This window comes from Crocodylus siamensis, chromosome 2 (assembly GCF_052110815.1).
Source record: "Crocodylus siamensis isolate JL-2025a chromosome 2, ASM5211081v1, whole genome shotgun sequence".
NCBI classification, from domain to species: Eukaryota; Metazoa; Chordata; order Crocodylia; family Crocodylidae; genus Crocodylus; species Crocodylus siamensis.
Genome location: NC_143396.1, coordinates 4,039,752 through 4,064,861, shown reverse-complemented (window position 1 = coordinate 4,064,861; position 25,110 = coordinate 4,039,752). Strand labels below are relative to the sequence as shown.

Here is a 25,110-nt window from a genome sequence, read left to right as displayed (position 1 = left end):
TGAGGCTTAGACTCCAGATCAATGACTTCCAGATCATTACCATACCATCTTAGTGCACCATTGTTCAGACTGGGCTGTTTCTGTACATTCTCGTAAGCCTAAAATTAGGTGTCTTTATTCCAGGCCAGACTGAAAGTCCCAAATGAATTTAGGTGCCTATCTGCAACTTGAAGTTTGTGGAGCATGGTTGATCTGAATTGTTCCTTGTGACTTAAGTCACATTCTGCCCAAGTCCTGCAGAGGTGCCTCTCTTACTGATCTTGACCTGCTCCTTAGCCTCTTTGTACTTCATTTCTGATCTGCAAAACTGATATAATAGCCTTTCCCTACCTCATGGGATGTAGTGAAAGTAAAAGCATTAAAGGCACTGTGGTATTAGGTTCTATTGTCGAATAGATGAGTGTAATGTTAGTGTGATGGACCTTGTTTCAAATAGTAAAGTAGGAATATGTTCTGGAAAAACTCAGAGGAGGAGGAGGAGGAAAAGAAGAGATGATGTATTGTTTTCTGTTTTTGAAAAAAGTTGAGGGACCAGGGAGGGAAGGAGAGCATAATTATGGGGAAGGAGAGATGGAGGACCTCAGGATGGGAAATGGAGTTTCTATATGCATATCTTTGCCTGTAAGTAATGGTTAAAACTTACTAAAACTGAATATTTCCCTCCAAAAATTTGTGTTAATGTTGAGATAAAGGAGCAAGGGTGGACAGTTTACCTTGTGTAACAATGAAGCGAGTAAGATGAGAAGCACCCTCAGCTTCTCTTCAGTCATCATTTCCTTCTCGTAATCTCAGTAACTCAGTGATGCCTCCTACTTCCTATAGATCTGCAGTCTCATCCCAGGCAACCAACATGCATCTTTAACTTTGTCCTTAACTATATCACAGGAGGATACTAACCAATACAGCTTTCATTTATGTAACTTAAATGTAAAGTTTTAGAACAGGTGCTAACAACATAGATCATCCATTCAAGCATTTCCGCCCCGTTATATTTAGGAAGACTCATCTTGTAGCTGCCATCTAGAGTTAGATGCCATTATGCAAACTAGTACAAATCCACATACAGAAGTAAATGGCTTGTAATTTTATGAAAGCTGCACTAACCTTATATTATTCATCAAAACAAATGAAGCTATGGCCAGTAAACCCAATCAGAAGAACAAATTCCTAACTGTGAAATTAAGCTGGCACAACCAGATTCTCAAAAGCTGCATTTCTTGGGACACTTAAAATTAACAAGGGCATCAATTTAATTGTTGGCACGATCCATTAGATACCCAAATTCTGTCATTTGAATCCCTAATTAAATGCTGCACGTATAACTGATTGAGGGCACAGAAGTAGAAGTGAAAAATTGGAGTCTGATGTGCAACCCGAGACCCCCTTGCATAAAAATTTGGATGCAAAGTTCTTTTGTTTAATAGTGTAAGATTATTCCTCAAAACCAAATATGTTTAACTCATCATTTAATGTACTCCACAGTGTAGTTCATATAGATCTTTAGTAAAGGGCTGCAACTGAGGGTGTAGATACATGACAGAATTACTACAGAGATTACCCCGGATTTTATTCTACATTAAATTTATAGTAAGGAATGGCCGCACTATTAGAGCACTTGGCCACTAGGGGCCAAGGGAACTGGTATGAACTGAGCAAATGGCTCCCCTGGAATGAAAATAACAATGGCAGTAGAGACAGTGTATACAGACCTGTGTAACTTACTCTAGTGTTGATATACATCTGATTTCTTCAGAAGCAACTTTACAACAGAAAACAGCATTTCCTTCAGAGGAAGTGCTGTATGTTATGTGTTATGCTTTTCCTGCACAATGGAGGCATCTACATGTGGGCTTAACTGCACCGTAGACTACTTTCCTGCAAAAAAGAGCATCACAGTCTACACGTATGACACTATTAGGCTGCATTAGACTGCTGTAAGTCTGCAGCAAACTAATTTTCACTGACATAGGATAGTGGTGCCTAAACGCATGTGTAAACGCTGTCCCAGAAGTAAATTGCACCCAGGCAGCAGGGGGCCAACCCCTGCCTGCCATCTGGCCACACAGCTCCACTCTTTGGGCACTCCCATGCCCCAGCCAGCCCCTCCACTGCCCAGTGCCGTGACTTGAAATCCAGGGCTGAACCCCTGAGCCTGCTGCCAGCCCAGGGCTGCTCCAATCCAGGTCAAATTACTGCGGTCCCAGCCACAGGTCTAGACATTGCATCCAGGTGCTGTTAACTCTGACACAAACTGCACTGGGGTTATTGCATCCTACAAATAGCACATATCGATACATCCAGTATTCCAGTAGGAATAATCTAGAGCAGAGGTGTCAAATTCACCCAGGGCCCCAGCCCATACCAGACCACAGGGACTCCTTGTGGGCTGCATCCACTTTGGAGTGGTGGCGGTAGCTGTGGCCACTGTGGAGGCAGTGGGGCACAAAGCCAATGGCCACACCACTGCAGGACAACTGAGGGCTGTGTCAAACAGTCCTTGCTTGTCCCCGTGCTGCTGATGGTCATATCCATTGGGGCTGCAGGGTCCCGGATTCTGTGGCAGGACCTTGCCAACCACTGGTCCCACCCCCCCGAACGCCATGGCTCATCGGTAGCCCAGAACGTTGAATGGTGCGGTGCCACAGGCTGCATATTTGACACCTCTGCTCTAGGATAAATATACCATGTATCTGCACCCTGAGGTTGAATTAGGGCCTTACTGTGCTAGCTAATGTAGAAAGATGGAACAAGTGACAGCCCTTACTCAATGAGTTTACAATCTAAATAGAAAAGATATACAAAGGATGGGAGAAAGGCATTATTTTACTTGTATGGAAGAAAGCAGATTTATGAAAAACAAAATATGGCAACATGCTTTATGTTTTTTGCTCAGGAAAAAGAATCTTAATATTTAAAACAACACTCAATGCCTAGGAGCAAGCTTACATAAGTTAATTATGTGTACACAGTAGAGAAAAACATGTTTAAGGAAGGAAGGGATATATTCAAATTGCATGCAACCAGTGTTGTTGTTCACAGATTACTAATTGATAGCTGTGAAAATAATGAAGAATGTATATTTTGCCCTGACAGTGGAATTGCATTGAATTATAGCGATCTTGAAAATAGAGAGGGCCCATTTATTGAATGTACACATGCAAGGTAGCCTTTTTGGATAGGATCAGCTTTATTAAATCAGTTTTTAATTTGCTTCATCATCTTTTTGTTTTTATAATTGAGACTATAAAGTATCAGATTCAACTGATTTTTGAAAGAAAGGAGAACTGTTATGGGCTTGTTTTTTGTGGATAATATGTGCTGTAGGTATGAAGCCTGCAGAGAAAATGAACAATTTACAGCTACTCCTCGCTTAACGTCATAGTTCTTGAAAAATGCGACTTTAAGAAAAATGATGTTAAACAAATCCAGTTTCCCCGTAAGATTTAATGTAAATGGGGGGTGAGGGGGCAGGTTCCAGGGAATTCTTTTTTTTGCCAGAAAAAAAACATTATATAGTTGTACAGTATAGATTTTAAATAATTTTAAACAATCACAGTTTCACAGTAGCTAGGGTCAGGAGGGACCTGAACAGATCATCTAGCCTGACCCCTGCCACAGGCAGGAATGAATGCCGGGTTCACAAGACCCCAGACAGACAGACAGGTGATCATCCAACCTCCTCTTGAATTTGCCCAAGGTAGGGGCAAGGACCACTTCCCTGGGAAGTTGGTTCCAGATTTTGGCCACCCTAACTGTAAAATATTGCCTTCTGATCTCTAACCTAAACCTGTTCTCCATCAGCTTATTACCATTGTTCCTCATCACCCCAGGTGGTGCTGGGGAGAATAGGGCTCTTCCTATTTGCTGTTGATCTCCCCTGATGAGTTTGTAGGCAGCCACCAGGTCCCCCCTCAGCCTCCTGTTGCCGAGGCTGAACAGGTTCAGGTCCCTCGGTCTCTCCTCATAGGGCCTGTCCTGCTGCCCTCTCACCAAGCAGGTGGCCCTCCTCTGAACCCTCTCCAGGCTGGCCCCATCCCTTTTGCAGTGCAGTGCCCAGAACTGGACGCAGTACTCCAACTGCGGTCTGACCAAACTCACGTAGAGGGGGAGGATCGCTTCTCTGGACTGGCTTGAGCTGCACCTTTGGACACATGACAAGGTATGGCTGGCCTTGCTGGCTGTGGCCTGGCATTGGTGGCTCATGTTCATCTTAGAGTCAATAATGACTCCAAGATTTCTTTCCACCTCTGTGCTTCCAAGAGGGCAACTCCCCAGCCTGTATGCATGCTGTGGATTCCTTCTCCCAAGGTGCAGCACCCTGCACTTGTCCAAGTTGAACCACATCCTATTCTCGTCTGCCCACTTTTGTAGTCTGTCTAAATCTAGTTGCAGCCTCTTTCTCCCTTCAAGTGTGTTCACCCTGCCCCACACCTTAGTGTCATCAGCAAACTTGGGCAATTTAATACTATCAGTTTAATACTATCACTTGCTGGGTGTTTTGGACTCATGATGCTAGGTGCCACAATGATTTAGAAATGTTCAGGGAACACAACGCAAACGACAATGGCTGCCGCACTGAAGCGGGACCAGCACTTGGCTTACGACACAAAGTCGTTACGTACCTACCAGCAGGCGGTGGCCAAACAACATTGCAACTGAACGTTGCGTGACTTTAAATTAGTATGTTTTCTAATAGGTCAGCGACATAACAATGAAACAACATTAACTGGGACAACATTAAGTGAGGAGTACCTGTATAAAGTTTTCTGACAAGAACACACAAAATGGGATTACAGCCTTTCCAATGAGACCAGAAGGAACTTTAAGAAATGATACATTCAAAGTCATACACTGCATGATTGTTACAGTTTAGGTCCAGTTCGTAGCTCTGGGCAGGATGAAGTGGAGGGGAGACGCGGTGGGAAGGGACACAGACCAAAACCAAAAAGGCTTCATAAGAGTCTATATATTATTAGTCTTCAATTCTTTTCTTCAATTATTAGTCTTCAACTATACTTCAAGGGTCATCTCTTTTTTTTTCATTGGGCAACTGGAATACACATTTGAAAACTATCTGCTGAGATGGTTCTTTCCATTAGTGTAGTTAAAAAAATGCATGCTATCGAGTCCTTTAAAACATGCTATTAAAGATGCGGAATTTCATAGACACCAGTTATTTCAGTAAGTTAAAATCATCTGGGAATTTGGCAGGTGACTAATTTATTTATCCAGTAGGGAAGTTGAAAAGCCGTATGAAAACTTTGGAATAAAAATAATATATTAAAAAAAAAAAAAAAAGCAGAGACGAAGGTATGCTCTTAATTTTCCTACTGATGTTTGTCTTTCAGAACAAGATTATTTTAGACCCCATGACTTTCAGTGAGGCCAGGTTCAGACCATCTCTTGAAGAAAGGTTGGAGAGCATTATCAGTGGAGCGGCACTGATGGCAGATTCTTCCTGCACACGTGATGACCGCCGGGAGAGAATTGTAGCTGAGTGCAATGCTGTCCGACAAGCCCTGCAGGACCTGCTTAGCGAATATATGAATAATGTAAGTTATATGCTGGTTTTAGTCTTTTCCTTCTCAGAGAATTATTAACCTGTTCTATGGCTCTTCTTAAAGGCTTAAATGCTTAGTAAAAAACTAGTGTTCTAATATAACGGGAATCCAAGAAAATCAAGGGAGCTGCTGAAATACTTTGGAGCATTCAACATTTTCATGTTTTAGGATCCTTTTACAATGGTTTGATGAAATTAAATATATTCAAGAGAATGTTTTGCTCTGAAAGAAAATGTCACAGGATCTCCCTCAATACTGATCTGCGTTGGGGTCTTGTATTTTTTCTTAACTAGGGTACCCCACACATTTTTTCAGTGTTTCTGATAAGATAAAATACTGTGAAATAAGTATAAAACTGCTGGTGGCAAGCAAAGTGGGAATATGGATAAGGCAAACGAATGCCCTCTAGAAACCTTTTTTCTCAAGCAAAATGAGTATGTATAGTGTGTTGCATTATTCATCGTTGTACAGAAATAGTCATTTTGGGTGGTATTAAAGTTGTGTGTAAAAAAGTTCACATGAAGTGCCTCCAGGTTTGCATGTGGGAGGAACTGGTTAAGCCATGAAGGATCTTTGTTTGCTAACAGTTTAATTGGAGCTATTAACTGCAAGCATGCAGCTTCCATGAAGCTGGTGAGTAATGTCTAGGACTGCTGCCTTGCACACAATGAAAAATGTATATTTTTAGAAATCTTAAATACAGCAAAGTGTGTAGGACTGGGGGGGAAAAAGTGTTCTGAATGGTATACATGCACCCTGCAGTTTGTTTTGTGTGCATAAGCTCTCCTTTAAATGATCTTCTGCAGAAAATATTTTCTGCCTAGGGGTGCCTATCACAAATAATTTTGGAACTATTGATTCTCAGAAGGCACTAATAGCCACCGATAAGTGATAACAGAGATGACACTAAGTAGTCAAACAGCATTTTAAAAAAATATTATAACTAATTCCTGTAAACTTATTTTGAATATGGTGACAGCCACTTCAGACAGGTAAAGGTGATGCATATAAAACACCTTTCTTTAGGCCTCTAAACCTCTACCTATACGTTTTCAAATCTGGTTTCTCTTTTTAACCATACACTATATGAATTGCAATGTTTCCAAATAGATATCTTGAGGATTTAAGGCACCCAAAAATATTTTGTAGAATGAGTGTTTTACTCTACCCTTTGCTATCCATCATCTGTTGATTTTTAGAATCCAAGCAGTACGTTGGGAAATTGTACTTTGATTTTCTTTTTCTATATCTCCAAATCCCATACATGTTGTAAAGGAATGTTTGTAGATGAAGGGTATTAGTATTTCTATTTCTGACACAGTTAATATGCAGTAACAAAAATGAAAATTCTGTCTTCTAGGTGTTGTATAGCGTAGACCATTGACATTCAGTTTTTACTTGTTTCGCTTCATTAAAAGTGAGCAGCTTCAGGAAAGAGCAGTAGCATTAAGTCTAGAATTAGGACGCAGAAATGGTTTGCTGTTTTTTCAAGTGACAGTTGAAATGCTCTAAATGACAAGGAAATTGGTGCTGTTTTATTTTGAGGTGAAAGCCTTAAGGGATGGAGTTAAGGAACAGATGGTGATTATGTGAAATGTATCTTTTTTGGATTGCTGTCCATAGGATCTTATCTTGTAGAATTATTACATTTAGCTATAAGCTCTAAATCGTCTTTAGAGAAATTGTTTGAGAACGGATGGATTGTTGCTTTCTGTTTCTTTGTAGTGTCTCCTTATATATATTTTTTCAAATGGACAGAGCTTTGTGATGGGAGAATGCATTTTCCCTCCATCAGAAGCATTATTTCTGCCACCACTTTCAGATAAATTAGAGGGATCTTTACAGGTTCAATAATTGCACATACTTATGACCAGATTGCAATGGTTAATATGGCTTCAGGATTTCCCTTAAATGAACAGTGGAGTGATCTGTTTTTCACTTTGCATGGGGTATTTGAAAGGTTGATCTGATTAAATTACCCTCCCTAATAGCACAATAAGGACTCTAAAACCCGCAACTCTGATTTAATTTTCTCCCTGTGTTTCTTAAGGAATATAATCAAACAAGAACAATTTCACAGATACTGCATAAGCATCTTTTTAACAACAACAAAAAGCATGTTTCATTTAATTGAAAGTAATGTATTTCAGATTTTAAATCCATGAGCCTAGAAGTTGAGAAATGTGTACAGATGCATCTATTCTTTTCCTAGTTCTTGTTTCTTTAAGGTAGAACGAATACCTCTGCCGACACTGTCGTCTATTTTGGAACTTAACCTTTATCGTGACGTGTTTGTTTGTTTAAATCAGCATTTCAGCAAAATGTAAATGAATTTGCAAAACGTTCCTCTCTCACTGTCTTTTGTTCCATGGGGAAGAGGAAGAAGGTGAGAGGTGAGACTGCTTTTGATAGGAGCTCTGGGCAGTGGAATAAGTAATTCACGTGGCTCTTCCGTTTCACAGGTTCAGCGGCTTCTCTTTCTTACCACCATCTGACACTCCTGCTCAAGGCTTTGGAAGGCAACAAATGATCCCTCATGGTTGACTTGTGTTTCTGGTGCTTGGTAGCCCTTGGCACATGGTTGCCTGCCGAGGGGTTTCCTCTGGCAGTAGAAGAGTGGAGCCTTGCGTGGTTCATATGCCAAGTTTAGAATGAGCCCCATAATCCATGCGTTGAAACGGGTAGTAAGGTGGAGCCTTTTACAGCTATTATTATCCTTTGGAATAGGTTTTATGGAACGGGAACCCTGTCATAAAAGCATAGGGAAGTAGAGCTGGAAGGAACCAGGATCATCTTTATCAAGCCATCCTATAAAAATCCTTTGTCAAACCTGTTAGTAAAAAGACAGCCAACCCTGACACAACCATACGATGCAACACCCTAACCTGCCACAGGTAGCGCAGGGGCACCACGGCAGCCAGTGTCCATACCAGTCTGGAGATAGGGTAACATTATTTCCTGGTTTAAATAGGGATATCGGTTTGACCCTGATGCTGTCAGAGTATTCAGTTACCTCTGTTGCCCTCCACTGTATTCCCCAAATCTGAAGGATTTTTTAGCCCTACTAATAACCCGGTCATCTGTAATATAATTACTTCTTAGTCTTCCACGCTCTTTTGCCCTATAAAGCTACCACTCGTTCTCAACTTTTGATCGCCTATCAACACAGGGTATTAAAGCATCTAATTCTCATTTTCTGCATGTCTAAAGATGCATCATTTAAGGGAACTGAGCTAGAGCAAATAGGAGGTTTCGGAAACCTTTTTTCACTGAAATGCAGGAAGGATGTTTGATTTGGCCCCAAATACAGCAATATTTTAAGAAAACGCTGCACTGAGTCCAAACTAGAGTGGGCAGCGAAAGGCACTTGTACTTGCTGACAGAACCAAACAGAACGAAAAAGATGTGATAGAACTGAAAATGGATGGACCCTCAAGACTGTCGGGTTTTGTATTTAACGGCTCTAGTGAGCTCTTATTTAAAAGAGGGGGGGAAGAAATCTTGCGTCATCCTTTTGAGAAGTAGCTCTGAAGCAGACAAGGTTAATCTATATGACAATGAACAGTAAATTACATTCATGAGACAGCACAATGTCCATAGCTGTCCTGAACTCCACAATCAGTGATTGGTGACAGAGGTTGACTGCTGAGTCATCGGGATTGTCTGATTTAGTTACGGCAGCCTAGACAGGACAATCTATCAACTGATCTAAGTATTGCGTTGCTAGCTTTTCAAGGAATATTTGGAAAAGCAAGCCTGTGTTGAAGTGGTGTATTCTGCGAAAAGACTGAAATACTGCACCAAGCTATTTCACATTTCATTTTGTTCTTCTAGAGGACATGTGAACTCAGGTTTATTTCCTGCCCTGGAAGAAGCTACTTGGAGACAAAATGATTGGGACTGGATAAGAGCAACCTCTGTCTTTTTTACATACCAATACCTTAGCTTAATAGTTAGTGATTTTTAATGTTACTCTTACAGTGATTCATCTGTGAGATAAAATGAAACTTTACTAACTGATTCAATACTGTTTTATGGGAATTGAAATGTGCACATCTTGAAGCCAGCCAGTTTTCTCAGAAGAACACTGATTTTATTGGGTGACAAAAAGCAGTTTTCCTTTTCTTCATATGATTATCACAGTGGCGGAGTCACTGAAAGCATGATGAAATAATTTTCCTTAGGGCGGGGTACGATAGGAGTGTACTTCCTTCCCATAGAAATCTGCAAATGTGCCTTTGGTCAAATTTGTGGCTTGCTAAGCATCTGATTCTTAGGAATCAAGCTTTTGCTCTGTAAGATAGATAAATATTACTTCTTTCCCTCTCTGTGTTTCTTCTCAGTTCATGTAGTGTCACAGAAACGTGCACGTGCATGCACATGCGTGCTTGCGCACGCACGCGCGGACACACACATACACGGTTGGAGTTCTTTCAAACGGGAAATGTTTCACCACGGCAACAGCTGTGACATTCTACCGGTTGTGTGTGAACAAGCTAAGAACTATTGAAATGGAGCAACGTTACTCTTTACTCCAACCCGAGATGAAGGAACATTAAAGTTACAGTGGTGTTGCTACTTTTGAATTAATCTCGGCTCCTTCACGCACACCAATTAGGATGGACCGTTTTCTGCCTGGGTGAGTGTTCTCCTTCTCATGGGGTCCAAGCAGCCTAGTATCCATCCTTTGAATGTCTTCCCTTTCCTCAGCTAAACATAACTTAAGAGTCTATTTCCCCTATCCAGAACAATCAGACCTCAGCCACAGTACAAGTAGTTGGTTTTCTTGTCTTTGCTTGGTAAATGGCATCAAGACTTGATATAGTGACCGATATGTTCAGTAACTATCACCTGCATGATATTACTGTTTAGCTGCTTACAGTTTTACAAATTGAAGAAACCCAAAACATTAGAGAATCCAGGTGGTCCTACTGTTTTGGGAAGTTCAGGATTACATCTTCAGTCCTTGCATCTTGTCTTCATTTTTTCAAGGCCACTGTATGCTGTAGGTGTCTTCCATAAGCACCATTCGGAATAGGGAAACCCTTATAGAAAAGAGTGGTAGTACTTGGATTGCAAATAACAGACAAAGAAACAATCTGCCCTCGTTTGGGCTTCGGTAGCCACACCTTGGTGCAGAATTCTGATGAGTTTGTTTAGCAAAATGCTCAAATAGAGCATTTGCTTGAGAATGAGACTGAAATATTAATTGACTTAATATCTGAGACAGAACATCCTTTTTCTGCAACATGCTACTACTATTGTGTCTACAAAAGTGTGGGCATGTCCATTTGGGTGAACTTCTTAGGTATGTTCTTTAGGTTCTCAGATTAATTTAATTATCTGAAATTTAATGATCTGAAAACAGATCATTCTATTCCTGTCACTGTCTAAAATCCCCATTATGGTGATCATGATGGCTGTGATTAATAGGAATCTTTGGTGATGGGGAACCTTTCTAAGCACTGGGAAGATCCTTCACTGAGGTTTCGCCATTTATTGTCACCATAACCCAGGAGGTAAAATGAGCCTGGATTTTTCTTAGTTGCAGTTAACCTGCAGCATCACTGTATAAAATACGTTTTATAGTCCAATTTTTATTCCTGGATAGACATAGAAGCAGAAAAATAAATCCAACTGCTCTGGAACCCTTGAAACATGACCTCATAGGGTACCTGTACACGTGCAGGGAGGCTGCTCCAATGCACTGTAATTACATGCACCCCTGCCACCATTTTGAAGCATGGGGATGCTGACATATGAGATTCAGAGATGCTATAATTATAACGCGTTGGAGTAGACTTGATTAATCATCTAGTCTGCTCGAGTGTACTAATTAGTGTGCTCCAGCCAGCCTCCATGTCTCATGTATCGGTGTCCCTGTGCTTCAAAATGGCAGCAGGGACATTTTAACTAAAGCACGAGCCAAAGTTCAATGAACTATAGTTAAAACACCCCTGCCACCATTCTGAAGCGTAGGGATGCTGATAGACAAGACATTGCGGGTATTTTTATTAAAATGGCTCACAGAGCCACTCTAATTAAAATGCTCCCCTCCACCCATGGTGCACATGTAAAAATGCCCATGAATTCCTGAAATTGGAAATCTTGCAGAGAAAATTTGAAAATTGTAAAGCAAAGAAAGGTACAACCAACAACACTGTGGGGGAACAGGAATGGCAGCTATGATATGCTTACCTCTGGAAGAAGAAACAACAGATTTTATTCTTATTTTTTTTTGGCCTGATCTCCAAGACTTGCTATTTGCATGTGTGACTCCTATCTCTGCATCTTGACTTTCTTAAGGGGATTAACACAGCTGTAGTCTTTGAATCCTCATAGTTTTCACAATGGTGTTTTTACTTTTCTTAAATTAGGAAAGTCCCTGGTTCACTAAATCTGTACCTCAAATGATACCTGTACATCTGTTTTCCTCTCACTCCTGTCCTTGCTTCTTTTTGCTCCTGCAGAACTCCCAGACCTCTGTTTTTTCTAGCCACGGTCACATGCCCATAGTCTGTCACCCAACCCAGGAAATATTCCACTAGTTGTATGTGTAGCCTTTTGACTGGCACCCCAGTGAAACCAAACCCAAGCTGTTTCTCTAGCCAGCAAGGTTGAACAAAATGGGTTTGCCATAATCAGACTGTACTGGTTTCATAGTACAATGAGGCTGTGTTTGGTGAAAACTGCTTCTGTGCCATTGGTTGTGATCATGGCCTTCCTAACCATAATGTATGGAACGGTTCTCGGTGAGGCCCACCTAAGCCAGAACGACTGCTTTAAAAGTTCTTCACTGCCGGTGGAGGTGCAATCCATTGCCCTCATGGACCTCTTGAGACTCTTTTGGCAGGCTTGTTTCCAGATGTTCAACTGTTGCAGCTATAACTCAGGACTATTTCCTTGTTCCATTTTGGCCAGCAACCAAGTCTATGGGAGTTCAAAAGAGTCTTTAAGCTGTTTGCTACACTCAGTATGTCTATAGGTGCTGTCTGTTGCTATCTCAGTTACTACAGATGGAATGGCCATGTGACCTGTTTATACTTGTACTTACTTAATTAACCCAACTACTACATTAGCTTATACTAGTTAATTTTTTTTAACCATATAACCCTTCTAATCAAACACAAAATACTAGAATGACTAGCCCCTGCCCCCTTTTTAGCCAGAATTAATCTTTATCAGTATATTTTTAAGTAAGTGATAAATAACTGTCAGAAGAAGAAACAATCAACAAAACATACCCATAGTTAAGTGTTTCCAGACTCTTTCACCTAGCACCAGGTTGTGAACATTGATTTTTCCACTTTTACCTTTTCCCCGGATCACCTGTGGAAAGGTAAGAGAAGGAAAGAAAAAACACAGAGTGAACTCTGTTTTCTGGGGGCCGAACGGTATTTTGTCTTGTCACTTTATAAATTGCTTCTAATATTACTCACAAAGGGTGTTGCACAAATGTTACATCCCTAAACTGAGAAGCAAGCATTTAAAACAATCAAAATGCCTCATGTGCATGCACACAACTAGCATTATCATTAATCCTGGTAAAAGTTAATATGCAGAGAAAAGGGATGTTCTGCGAAACTTATGAATGTATAAATGCAGTTGTGTGTGTGTGTAACTATCTCCTCATAAAAGCAGAATACCGAGCTTGCATGCTGTTTACAATTTCTGGCATCTCCTCTAGGTGTCACTACACTATATATAAACTGCCATTATATCCTTTTCAGAACATACGACTTGTTAAATGGAGCTAAAGGTGCTGCAAATCATTGAGTCTGTCCCGAGAGATTTCTTTCTTCTTTTTCTTCTCCATTTTTATCCCTCCCTTGACCTCTTATTTATCTTCTCGGGCTCTATATTATTTTTGTTTGTTTTTAGCCTTGTTCTGCTTAAACAATGTTCCTTTTCAGCTGGTTTGACATAGCTACTTACAGAAGATGAAAACTGTTTGTTTTTACACACTGTTAAATACAGTACACAGTTATAATTTAACGAGTTTCAAATGGATTGAGGTAATACTGTTCATTGGCACTAATTTTTAGGAAACAGAAAGAACAACCAAGGGATACCTATCTCCTTCAGGATACCTTCTCTCTTGACCTTTTATCTTTTTTGCCACTTAGGCTCCAGTACAGCAGTGTTCTTATATATACTTTTGAAGTTAAGAGTCTGCTAAAGTTGTAGTGGTACAATTCAAATTACATGTGATATCATATCATATTGTGTCATCCCCCATATCTCCATAATTATGTAATATAACCAACATGGAAGCAAAATGTTTTGTAGGTATCACACATAGTAATCAAGAGTCTTATACTATTTTACTAAAGCTGCACATACCTATTCAAATAATCTGGGAGAATTCTCCCAGATTTGTTGTCTTGGTAGAAAAAAAAACAAAAAACTTTACCCAGAGTCATGCATACAGACATCTGAATGCTGAGGCCCTGAAGAGTGGTGTGTTTGCAGTGCTGATGCTTTCTAGTCAGGGTATGCATACATGTCACATACTCTACAGGCTTCCTCAGTCTGCCTAGTGACAGATGGTAGCAGTGCATAAGGCAGCCCTGACTGATCCACAACTCACTACTATAAGTTAAAGCTGTGATATCATATGTTTGAATCATTTAATTTAAGTCTTTGTGCTCTGTTTACTTGGATCTCATTAGTGCTATAGCTGAACATGATGATTGCTCAATACTAGTGGCCTTGACAAGTAGAATTTATTCTGCCTCCCCATGCTGCTGCTAATAATACTTAAGCACATAGTATCATATACTGAGTCCAGATCCTGCACGTATTGTTGTGATGTCTCAGTCACTGAACATGTCTCAAACCTGTAGTAGCCTCCATGGGTCTTATTCAGTCATGTCATCTCCTTCTTTCTTTACCCCAGTGAGCACTCCTAAATATTTAATAGCACTAGACAAATAGTGGGATTTGTTTTGGTTGGTTTTCAAACTAACAAGATCTTGGTGAAAAAAATCTTTTTGGGAAAGGAAATGGAAATTAATACATTCGGGTCTTTTTAGTGAAATTACTCCAAATGTTTCATTCAACACAGAATTAGGGTGACCATATATCCTAGGAAAACTTGGGCATTCCCAGCTTCTGTAGTCCAGTCCTTGCCACTTGCCATGTGCAAGTGGGGTGGTACTTGCTCCGGTCTACCCGCCTTGTTCCTGTACAGAAGCAGTGGTGCCTGCCTAGTCACATGCCTGGAGCACCATGCCACTCTGGCTTCCTGCTAAACTCCACTCCAAACTTTTGACCAACCCATCAGAACTAGACTATGGAAGTCAGGACTGCTTGTGTTTGCCGAGGCAATATGGTCGTCTTACCCAGAATAAAGGATTTTATATTAGTTTGTGGTATTTGTGCCTTTGTCTTTCCTTATAATTTCAGTTTAAAAAAATTAAAAAATGAAAAGAAAACATTGATATTTTCAAAACAAAGTGTTCAACAAGAATCATTTTAGAAAAATCCTTTTTATGGCAAAACTACTCACTAAGTTTTTGAAATAGAAAATGTTCTTTTCTACCAAAAATACTTAGATTTATTATTTATCCTTATAATCACTGTTCCCCTTCTCAAAGTCACTGAAGTCAAACCCAACAAAGATATGGGTTATTGAATAAAACATAGGATTGTACAACATTGCATCTTTCCATAAATTTCGTCTCCCATTTATGTTGCTCCTCTACCTTCCTTTTTCCAGTTTATTTCAAAAATAAGAATCTGAATCGTATTTATTTTTGTTTGATCTTAATCCAGTACATCAAAGTAGCAGTGACTTCACCAACCCTACATCAAATATACATAAGTCATTAGAAGTTTGTGCTGCAATTACAATTGCTGTATTTAAAGTAAATGGACATGTTGCCATTTAAAGTGATCTTTGTAATTGAGCGTACAATATCTATGAAATGTCCTTCAATCTTCTGAGTGTCTATAGGATATTAATTTGTTATTATATAGCTTAGGTGTTGGGTGCAGAACAAAAGTATCTAAAATATTTTTGGAAGTATATTAAAAGCTATGACTGTGCTGCCTGTGCGATAAGCCTGGGAGTGCTGCCAAAGAGTGTGACCCACCTACTTGTTTCTGATTAACATACACAAAGTCCCAGAAATTTGGCAGTGTTGCCAAGTTCATGTGTGCCAGTGTGCCTGCCCTCAGCTCAGGGCATGATTCTTAACAGTGCACCCCCACTCATTGTGAAGGAGGGGGTGGACATCCCAAAATTAAAATATGCCTGCTGGAATCAGGGAGTTTTTACACCTTAAGTAAGTACAGGGAGGTTAGATCAAGTTAGATCAAGTTAAAAATAATGACCTGATCTACAGTAAGTTGGGATGGGTGGGGCTAGCAGGGGGGTTATGGGAATCAGAGGGGGCAAGCAGGCCTGGGGAAAATTCTGGGGGTCCATAGTGGAATGGGGAACAGGCAGAGGCCACAGTGGAATTGTGGAGGGGAGCAAGCAGGATCTTCAGGGGGGATTGCAGATCGCGGCAAACAGGATCCGTGGGAGTGATCGGGGGGATTAGGGGTGCAGATGGCATCTGTAGGAGAATTGGGGGGGGCAGGCAGGGCCCACAGGGGGTTGGTGGGGTCCAGATTCTGACCGGATTCTGCCATTTTTAGACTAGTTTGTGTACACTGAACTTCTATATAATTTGCATGTCGATCCAGCTAACTAGTAACTTAAAAGTAAGGTCCACATTTGGGTGGCCTAAGCTATATTGGGTGGCCATTTTTAATGTGATCTAACTTTCTTCCCCTAACCCCATTGAATGTCTGTGCTTAGCCTAAATGTACATCCCTAAATACCTCATACTGTTTTCTGTAACTTTAAGATTTTTTGCTTTAACAGGAGCTTAGTTTCACAACATGCAAAAATAAAACCAAATAATGATGCTCATTCAAAAATAAAAACAACCAAGAGGAAACAATCCAAATAATCTTCCAAGCGGTAGCTGAAAACTAGTGGAAGTTTTCTGAGTCAATTGTGTACCTTCTAAAGGTGGGCAGGTAGGCTTTATTATAGTTATAGGTATAGTTATAGTTTGAAATAGGAATGTTCAGAGGCAGAGGGTGCATATACATATGAACTTTACTGCCAAGTTGACTAATTAGCTCTGCAGTAAAGTGTCACGTCTACATGAGTGCTGGTATTGGGGAGCAGTAAGGCTTGGGGGGTCAACCACACGGCTCCACAGTTTTGCCACCCTTACGCCCCAGCCAGCTTCTCTGCTGCCTGAAACTGCCACTTGGACCCTGGGGATGAGTCTCTGAGCTAGCTGCCAATCTGGGACTGCTTTGCCCTGGCTGAAAGTACTGCTGTCTCAGGCACACGTGTAGATGTTGTGCCCAGGAGCAGTACACTCCAGTGCGAACTGCTCTGGAGTTCATCACATATTAATTGCATATGTAGATACACCCAGTATGTAGGTCATTATTAACAATAGGCTTTGTAGTTCTTATATTATTTGATTTAGGAGTTAAATTTATACCACTTTCACTGTGCTCTCAGAACATGAGCTACTACAGTTGCTTTGAAGTTGTTAGCTGCAGTTAATCCATTGCAAGTGTTATGACTTTTTCCTTTAAGTCCAAAAGTAGCAGTAATCCAAAAGTGGAGCGTGGAAGGGGGAGTAAAAATAGTGATGTTATTACGGGTATATTTGCTTCTAGGTTACATATAAAGGTCAAAAAATAAGCAGGTCTTTTTATATAGCGTTACCAATGCCTTGACACATCGTATCACACAAATATTGACACATCATATGTCTAGTATGTTTACGATGCACGTATAAACACATCAATAGTATTTATAAGGTAACTGTGTTAACCTAGTTTAGCTGTTGAAACTATAAAGTTATGTGTAGGGGTAAACTTGCTTTATGTACGTGACAATGGTGAGTTTTCTTCATTCAGAAGTACATTTTCAACGTAGAATCCGAAGACTAAATAGTGCTACTCTTGTTCTTTGGTTTTATTTATTTTATTTAATATTAAGTTTATTGATGGAAAGAAAGTATAACCACTTTTAGGAGCTTGGATTAATGGTTTTGGATGTCCAGAAGAGGGCACACTTGCATACCACAAGTGTGGCCTGCATAATTAAAAGATCTGTATTCTGATGCCATATATCAGTAATAAAAGGAAATTTAATAATAAACAAAATGGAGACCTATTTTTATTAGATACAGGCTCTTTAACAAGACACTAGATTAAAAAGGTTTGTGAAGGCAAGTAAATTATTTTGAGTTCTGTATGCAATAACCACACAAACAATAGAGTAAAAGATCATGTGTTAAAACCCACTTGCATTTTAGAAAATTATTGATATTCTGATTTTACTGTTACTGATTTTTTTTCACGTGAGGAATGATTTTTTTTCTGGTTTATTGTTTATCGGGGAAAATAGCACCCATGTGTACTGAAATAAATAGAGTAGACACTGTATATAGCACAGATCAACTTACAAGTTGCCTTCTCCTGCACTAATCATATGATAAAATGAAAAGCCATATAGCACAATTTCATTGCACTGCGTGGAATTTTGCTGTCTGACCTGTCATATCATCTTGTGATTTACTGATTGCAGTGGAGTTTCTTTGACAGATCATATCTTGTGATTACAACAGAATAACTTGTCAGTTGAAACTCAGTGTCATTCCTTACAGAGCAGTATGTTCTATGAACATAGTAATACATGTAATTTGTTTGAACTGACAAATGAAAGCGGGGGGGCGAATAATCTCTGGTGTAATCAGTTAATAACATTTTCATAACGTTAGAATGCTGGATTATTCTCTGATCGGCAGCTTGTACTTTACTTTATTCTAGGATTTTTAACATTGACTAATTCTCATCAAAAAACAGAACTAGTCATCTTAGACACTACACTAAGCAAAATAAAAATTTTTATGGCTTATCTCTTAGCATATCAGGATATCAAAAAGAAATACAGTAGTTGGTGCCACAAAAGTACCAACTTTGAGAATTGATTTTATGACATATATAATTTTTTAAAATATCCTTTGTTACTCATATAGTCACAACAACAACAAAAAAATTGAGTTAGTTTCTCTGTTGACATTTTCTAAAGTTTCATCTGAGGTCAACAAATTAAGTTCCACTCAAATCATTTACATAACAAAATGGTAGCAAATCACAATTAAAGTTTACAGGAGCATCCTTCTAAAGGGGATCAGTGTTAAAGGCTGCGAATGCAAGATCCAAGGTCTTAGGAGTCTACAAAGTTCTTTATAGTTTCATAGTAGCTAGGGTCAGGAGGGACCTGAACAGATTATCTAGCCTGACCCCTGCCACAGGCAGGAATGAATGCTGGGTTCACAAGAGCCCAGACAGGTGATCATCCAACCGCCTCTTGAATTTGCCCAGGGTAGGGGCGAGGACCACTTCCCTGAGAAGTTGGTTCCAGATTTTGGCCACCCTAACTGTAAAATATTGCCTTCTGATCTCTAACCAAAACCTATTCAATTGCATAATGTCATGGGCAAGTCATATATCAGTAGTAAAAAAATCACTTTATGCCAGAGCTTGTACTTATGTAATCTCCAAAATATTGTTTACTTTTGTGGTGCTCCTCCTGTTACACTTTTGTGGTGCTCCTCTTGTTACACATCCCAGCTTCACAGCCAACGATGACAGATACAATTACCTCCCTATGATTTTCCATTCATTCTTATGGCTGGTATAGGTCAGGCAGAAGGCAAGGTGTATTTGCATTTTATAGATTAACTAAATTGGATAAAGTAAACCTATTACTTATAAAAAATTATGTGATAGATCTCTGATTTAGTTAGTCTATGAGGTGTAAATCTGTCCTGCCTTCTGCCTCACTTCAAGCTAACATGGCTAAGTACCTCTCAGCATAGGACACTGCATACCTCAGTATGGACTGGGTCCTCAGCTGGTGTAAATATTCCTAATCCCTTCAGTTTCACTGGAGCAATTCCCATTTGTACTACCAAAGGATTGGATTAAGTTAATAACATAACTTGATTATTGCATTATCATAAAATATTTGTTCTTCAGTGTGAAATCAAAGAGCCTCAAAAGAGAGTTCTGTAGCTTTAAATGAACACCGATCATATTTTTTAAAGCATTATCTACAGTACCTTGGGGCACAATGTGTAGTAATGTAGTTACTACAAGGCTGTCAGATTCATTGCCAAATAGTATTTGAATGCAGGGATCAGATAAATTAGATTTTAATTGGGTTTTAAGGCTAAGCTGAATAAGTAGATAAGGTAGAATTAACCAGAGACATATTAATGTAATGAAACCCTTGGTTCTCTTAGGCTATTGTAATAAAGACCATGCAATCTATTGTTGATAAGAGATGTCATGGAAGAGCTGAAAAATATTGACAGTGATTGGTAGAGTGAACAGTGACATCTAATATAATTGCATTTTGAACACTGGAAACCCAAGAAACTGGACAAAATTGCGTTAGTTATATTTTATTATAGCATTTTGAAGGGAAAAAAGCTAAACAAAATTGAGTTTTCCAAGCTGATGAGACCACTCAGGCTGAGAATTTACCAATTGTTGTTGTATATATTTTTTGTTTTTCCTTTTTTCTGTCCCCCTCAAAGAGTAGAAGAGAAATTTTGGCCCATTATGAAAAGATGGTGACGTTATCTTGTTTATTTCACTTCTTTTTAACAAGCTTATGATGTTTTTACAGTGCAGAATTTAATTTTCATTGCAGACATGACCTTTTTCCTAATAACTTAATTATATCTTTCATTTGGCTTTTGTGTAGATTTATTCAAATGATTGGAATTTGAATAAGGTTATAAAATCCAAGCACTCAACTTGTATCTTATTCTATTCCTTTGTCTTAAAATAGATGTTACCTGTTAAAGCTGAACAGTATTTTGAATGACTGGGGACCTAGTAGTTGAAACCTTTATCTGAATAATCTGTTATATAATTTTAAGCATGGACTATGTCCATGAATACATCCTGTGTTTGCAGTGGGTGCTTGGTCATTTATATTCAACTTGTTACACTTATTTTTGTAACAAAACAATTAAATTAGCATTAAAAAACTGTTATAAGTAAAAAGAGAGAGACTACAACTCAGTCATTAAGGTCATGCCCAGACAAGTCGAGCCAGGCAGTATGTGGCGCAGCAAATACATATGTGGTGCCACATACCACACATTTAGATGTTCTCCATGCTGCAAAGGTGAACTTCCCATGCATGTGCTGGTCTTCTTTTCTTTTTTTTCATGGGTTTTTTTTACCCCTGAATATCCTGTGAAAAAAACAGAGAAACAGAGGAGTGCACAGATGGGCAGCATGTGCCACTCAAAAGTGGAACCAGGCCACCTGGAGCCACTCTGGCTGCCAGCCAGGCTTTGTGTGGCAAAATTGCCACTGCTACAGCCCCAGGAGCCCCCCAGGACCACCGGTAAGGCTGTTGGGCCAGCCCAGTGCTGGCCCCAGCATCTCCTAGCCCACCCGGGGTAACTTGCCGTGCACTGAAACACGCATGGCATGGGCATTCCCTGGGGACAAGCAGCAATGAATGTAATGTAAGCGCAAAAGATGCTGGGGAGAGGGGTCAGACCTTCACTGTTCCTTATAAAAGTATAGAAGTATAATTCACTTGAGAACTTATAGGACTGTAGAATGGAAAGTAGAATTCAGAACTTATAAAGTTGGGATTGAATCTGCAGACAGCATATAAGCAGACTTTTGCGTTTGAAGAGCCCAGATGACGTCCAGTTATGGGACCAGGACTCGTGTGCCAAGTCCTATGAAGCTGGGTGTCCTGAGTTCCCAATGATTTCAAGTGGAGGCATCATCATGTCATGAGAATATTCAGACTTTGAGCTAGTAAGCTATTTAAGCAGATATCTAACATTAATCTTGTAAAGAGTCTCACTGAAGCCAATGAGTCTAGTCATAGGAGTATAAATTAGGCATATGCTTACCTACATATCTCTGCTGAGGTCTAAGGTTCTTGTGTGAACAGCTGTTTTGAGCCCTGATCATGTAAATATTTGTTGTGTGAATAGCTCTTACATGAGAAATCCAAATGACTTTTCAGGAATTAACTCGTAATTCCACAAATTTATTTACCCAAATATTCTAGAGTTGAAAGAAATAGCAATATATAAATGGGATAAGGTACAGAATTTGCCAGCATTGTAAACTTCTCAGTCAAACTCTAGCGCAGGAAAGTTAAAATAATGACCCCTTTTCTCATGAAAGTATTGTATTATCGTTGTTTTCCCAGATAATCCATATTGACTTTATACGAGTGGAAATCTTATTTCGTATTCACTGTTCTTGGCATTTGTTACTATATATGTTTAATTGTTAGTAGTATGTTAAAAAAAATTTAAAAAGTAAACTTATAAAGAGCCACATTCAACCATTTGTAGATGTACCAGACAATAAAACGTTAAGGCTCATTAGCTTGGAATGACCCAGCTGTGTTTTATGCATAGGGGTCATTTCTTTACTAATGAGCCACTAAGCCAGATGGCTAACCCCACAGTAGTCTAACTACATTAGTGTGATTTAGATCTTTAGGCAAATTACTTTTATTTTTTTAATAAGAGCAGCCAGTGGCTCTGTTGAGGGGCAGCTTTATTAGAAATGTGCAAAACAACGTATTTGCCTTTAAAAGACATATGGCTAGGAGAATCTGTCTTTTTTTTTATATTTACACTAGTTTCTAATATAGCTGCAAATATGCATAACGATCCAAGTTGTTACATACCACTCACACTATAGATATGTTTGGGGGAGAAAACGTTTTTGACTTCTTCCTATATTACATTTAGTTTGAACAGATAATCTAATGAAACCCATTCACATTGCCCCTGTTGCCTCAGTTTTGATGTGCATTTATGAATACTTAAAGTCAGTCACTAATAATTCTTTCCGGGTGAGTTTTAAGCAGGACATTGTGATGGTTTATTAGAAGTACTGATTTGAGTCAGATATCTGAAACAGAAATACGGAGGAAAACAATATCTCTTGCATCCAAGCATATATTCTAAACTGTATGAACAGTATGTTTCAGTCAGTTGGTGACTGATGGATATTAAGTGATGTCTTCTGAAATTTGTGTTGCTAGATATTTGTTATAGTTTATTTTCAATAGGCATTGTTACCAGATTTGCCTGTCACTTTGGGGTGTGCTCATTTATTAGGGGAACATTGCTGGGGTCTCTGTAATTCTATCAATGTGTTTCTATATGGAGCTGTATCTCTCCCTTCTGCAAGGCCTCACCTCCAATGCAGCTATCTTGCAGGACTCAGTTTCAATGGGGCTGGGTTCTTCCAACCACAGAATCCGTCAAACACTTGTATACACATACACACACAGATTAACAGGATACGCCTGAGCCAGGCCGGGTTATTTAGCACTGACAGGCGAACACCCTCATATGCCTTGAGCTCAGTTCATCAGGGCAACAATAATGCAGTCAGACACAAGCACACGGGTTAAGAGAGTGCATTTGGGTCAGGCTGGACTATTCAGCATTGACAGGCTGACACCCTCATGTACCGTGAACTCAGTTCATCCCTTATTTCAGCAGGACAATAATAAATGCAGTTAGACACACACACGCACACGCTAACAGAGTACATCTGAGCAGGCTGGGTCTGATCAGCACTTTCAGCTGATACCCTCATGCTCCTCAAAACTCAGCACATCCCAATCTCTTGTCACAATGGTCCTAGTGGTAACTCCCTTGATGAGCAGACCCCACCATAGTATTGGACATTACAAGGATCTTTGGCTTAGGTAAAAAAGGCATTGCTACAGAGCAAATGAGGAGGTCAAGAGGAAGGAAGAGTAAGTGAGGTTCAGAGAGAGAGAGAGTATAGCAACAAGCTTGACCATAAAAATTATTTATTGCCAAGTATATGAACTTATGATGATAGCAGTAGTCATAGCCATACAGGAGAGACAAATAAAACAATTATAGTATTACATAGTTTCAGGTAGGTATTTGGGGAAGTCTAGCTCAAGTTTGATCAGAAAAAGTCAAGTTTAGAAAGTTGTGCATGGAGTTAGAAAGCAAACTTAGGATCATGGAGTCAGAGAGAGAGAGAGAGAGTTGGGATCTCACCATTCAGCAAAGCTTGAACCAGTCGAGGTTCCCAGGTGCTCGGTGGACCTTGCAGACAGGCAGAGCCCTCAGCACGATCAATGGAGGGATTGCATGCAGAAAAGAAGTGGAGCTGGTGCAGCTTTTGGATCCAGGCACCAGGACAGAAACTTGAGCTTCGGTCAGGGTTTTTACAGAGAACTAGCAATGGTTCAAGGGAGAACACAAGGTCTGTGTATGGGTAAAGGATGGCTCATATGGGTTAGGGTTATGGGTAGCTGATCACCCCTGGCTATGGGTGGCATTACTCTGGAGGGGCTCACAATAGAGACAGGCAGATTCAGTGTTTTGGGCACCAATCAAGGAGTCATTACTAGAATTGGTCTGATTATTGCTTACCTGGATGTGTGCAGATGTGGGTTGATTAGCATTTGGAGCAGGGATCCCCCATCATGCAATGCTCCCCTGCTTTTCTGGTCCCCGAATTCAGTGCGGTCCTTGCCTTGAAATCCCTGTTCTCCATCCTGAATGCTAATGGAGGTGCTTTCCTGTCCCATCTCCCATGTAAATGAGTTGCCATCTGGTTCCATCTCCCATGTAAATGAGACCGGGGAGTTGCTTCCCTCCTATCACCCTTGTCTGGGGGGATTTGGGTGCATCACCTACTGCATCTTCACTGTCTTTTGTAAGTCCTTCCTCTAATCAGTTCTTGTTCAGCTGGGGTGGGGGGGCGTGGAGGGTGAGTCCTTTGGGAGTCAGACGGGCTGCGTCCTGTGCCAGGGTTCCCCAAGAACATGAAGCTGAGAGGAAACATCATGTCTGTCATTGGTGGATCATCTTTGAAAGCTTTTAATGAGGGCGTTGAACAAAGAGAGGTTTGTCATTTAGGGCTCAAGGAAAGATCAAAAGTAAGTGAGGGAAAAGGCTACTAAGAACAAGGTCTAGGGATGCCAGGAGGGTAACCGGAGAAAAGCTGATGCGCATAAAGACATCAGTGACTTTCCAAATGTTTTTTTTTGCAGCTGTCCTAATTCAGACATAGTTGTGGGGGGGAGATGCCTTTAATCTGTGCCATTCACTGAAGAGCTCATGAAATATTTTTTGAAATGCAAAAGTGTTAATGCCATTGTGTTTCTCAAGCAAGCTCAGATTTGTGTAATTGCATTCTATTTAAATTTCCTCTTGTGCTTTCTACTGAATTTTTTTTTACCTGATTGCTTATAAAAGTCATTTATGAAAGTCATTGCTTATAAAAGTCATAAATTAGTCTTTTAGAATGATTGCCATTGCCCACCAGTGACATGACCTGGGATCCTGGTTTTCTCTGATTAACCGCCCCCCCCCCCCATCCCTAATTTTCAGATTACAAAAAGTAACCCCAAATCCACATTTTTCCATGATTAAAATGAAACACTACTAATATACAACTA

At 39.9% G+C, this 25,110-nt stretch overlaps 1 protein-coding gene across 4 annotated transcripts in view; it reads left to right on the top strand.

The window, feature by feature from the left end:
• CTNNA2 (catenin alpha 2) overlaps nucleotides 1-25,110 on the top strand; it is a 914,223-nt gene that overhangs the window by 349,856 nt on the left and 539,257 nt on the right. For all 4 annotated transcript variants that reach the window (XM_090035040.1, XM_090035037.1, XM_090035039.1 and 1 more), the window contains one exon: nucleotides 5,349-5,552. In XM_090035040.1, coding sequence (XP_089891166.1) covers nucleotides 5,349-5,552 — 204 coding nt within the window. The remainder of the gene's footprint in view (nucleotides 1-5,348; nucleotides 5,553-25,110) is intronic.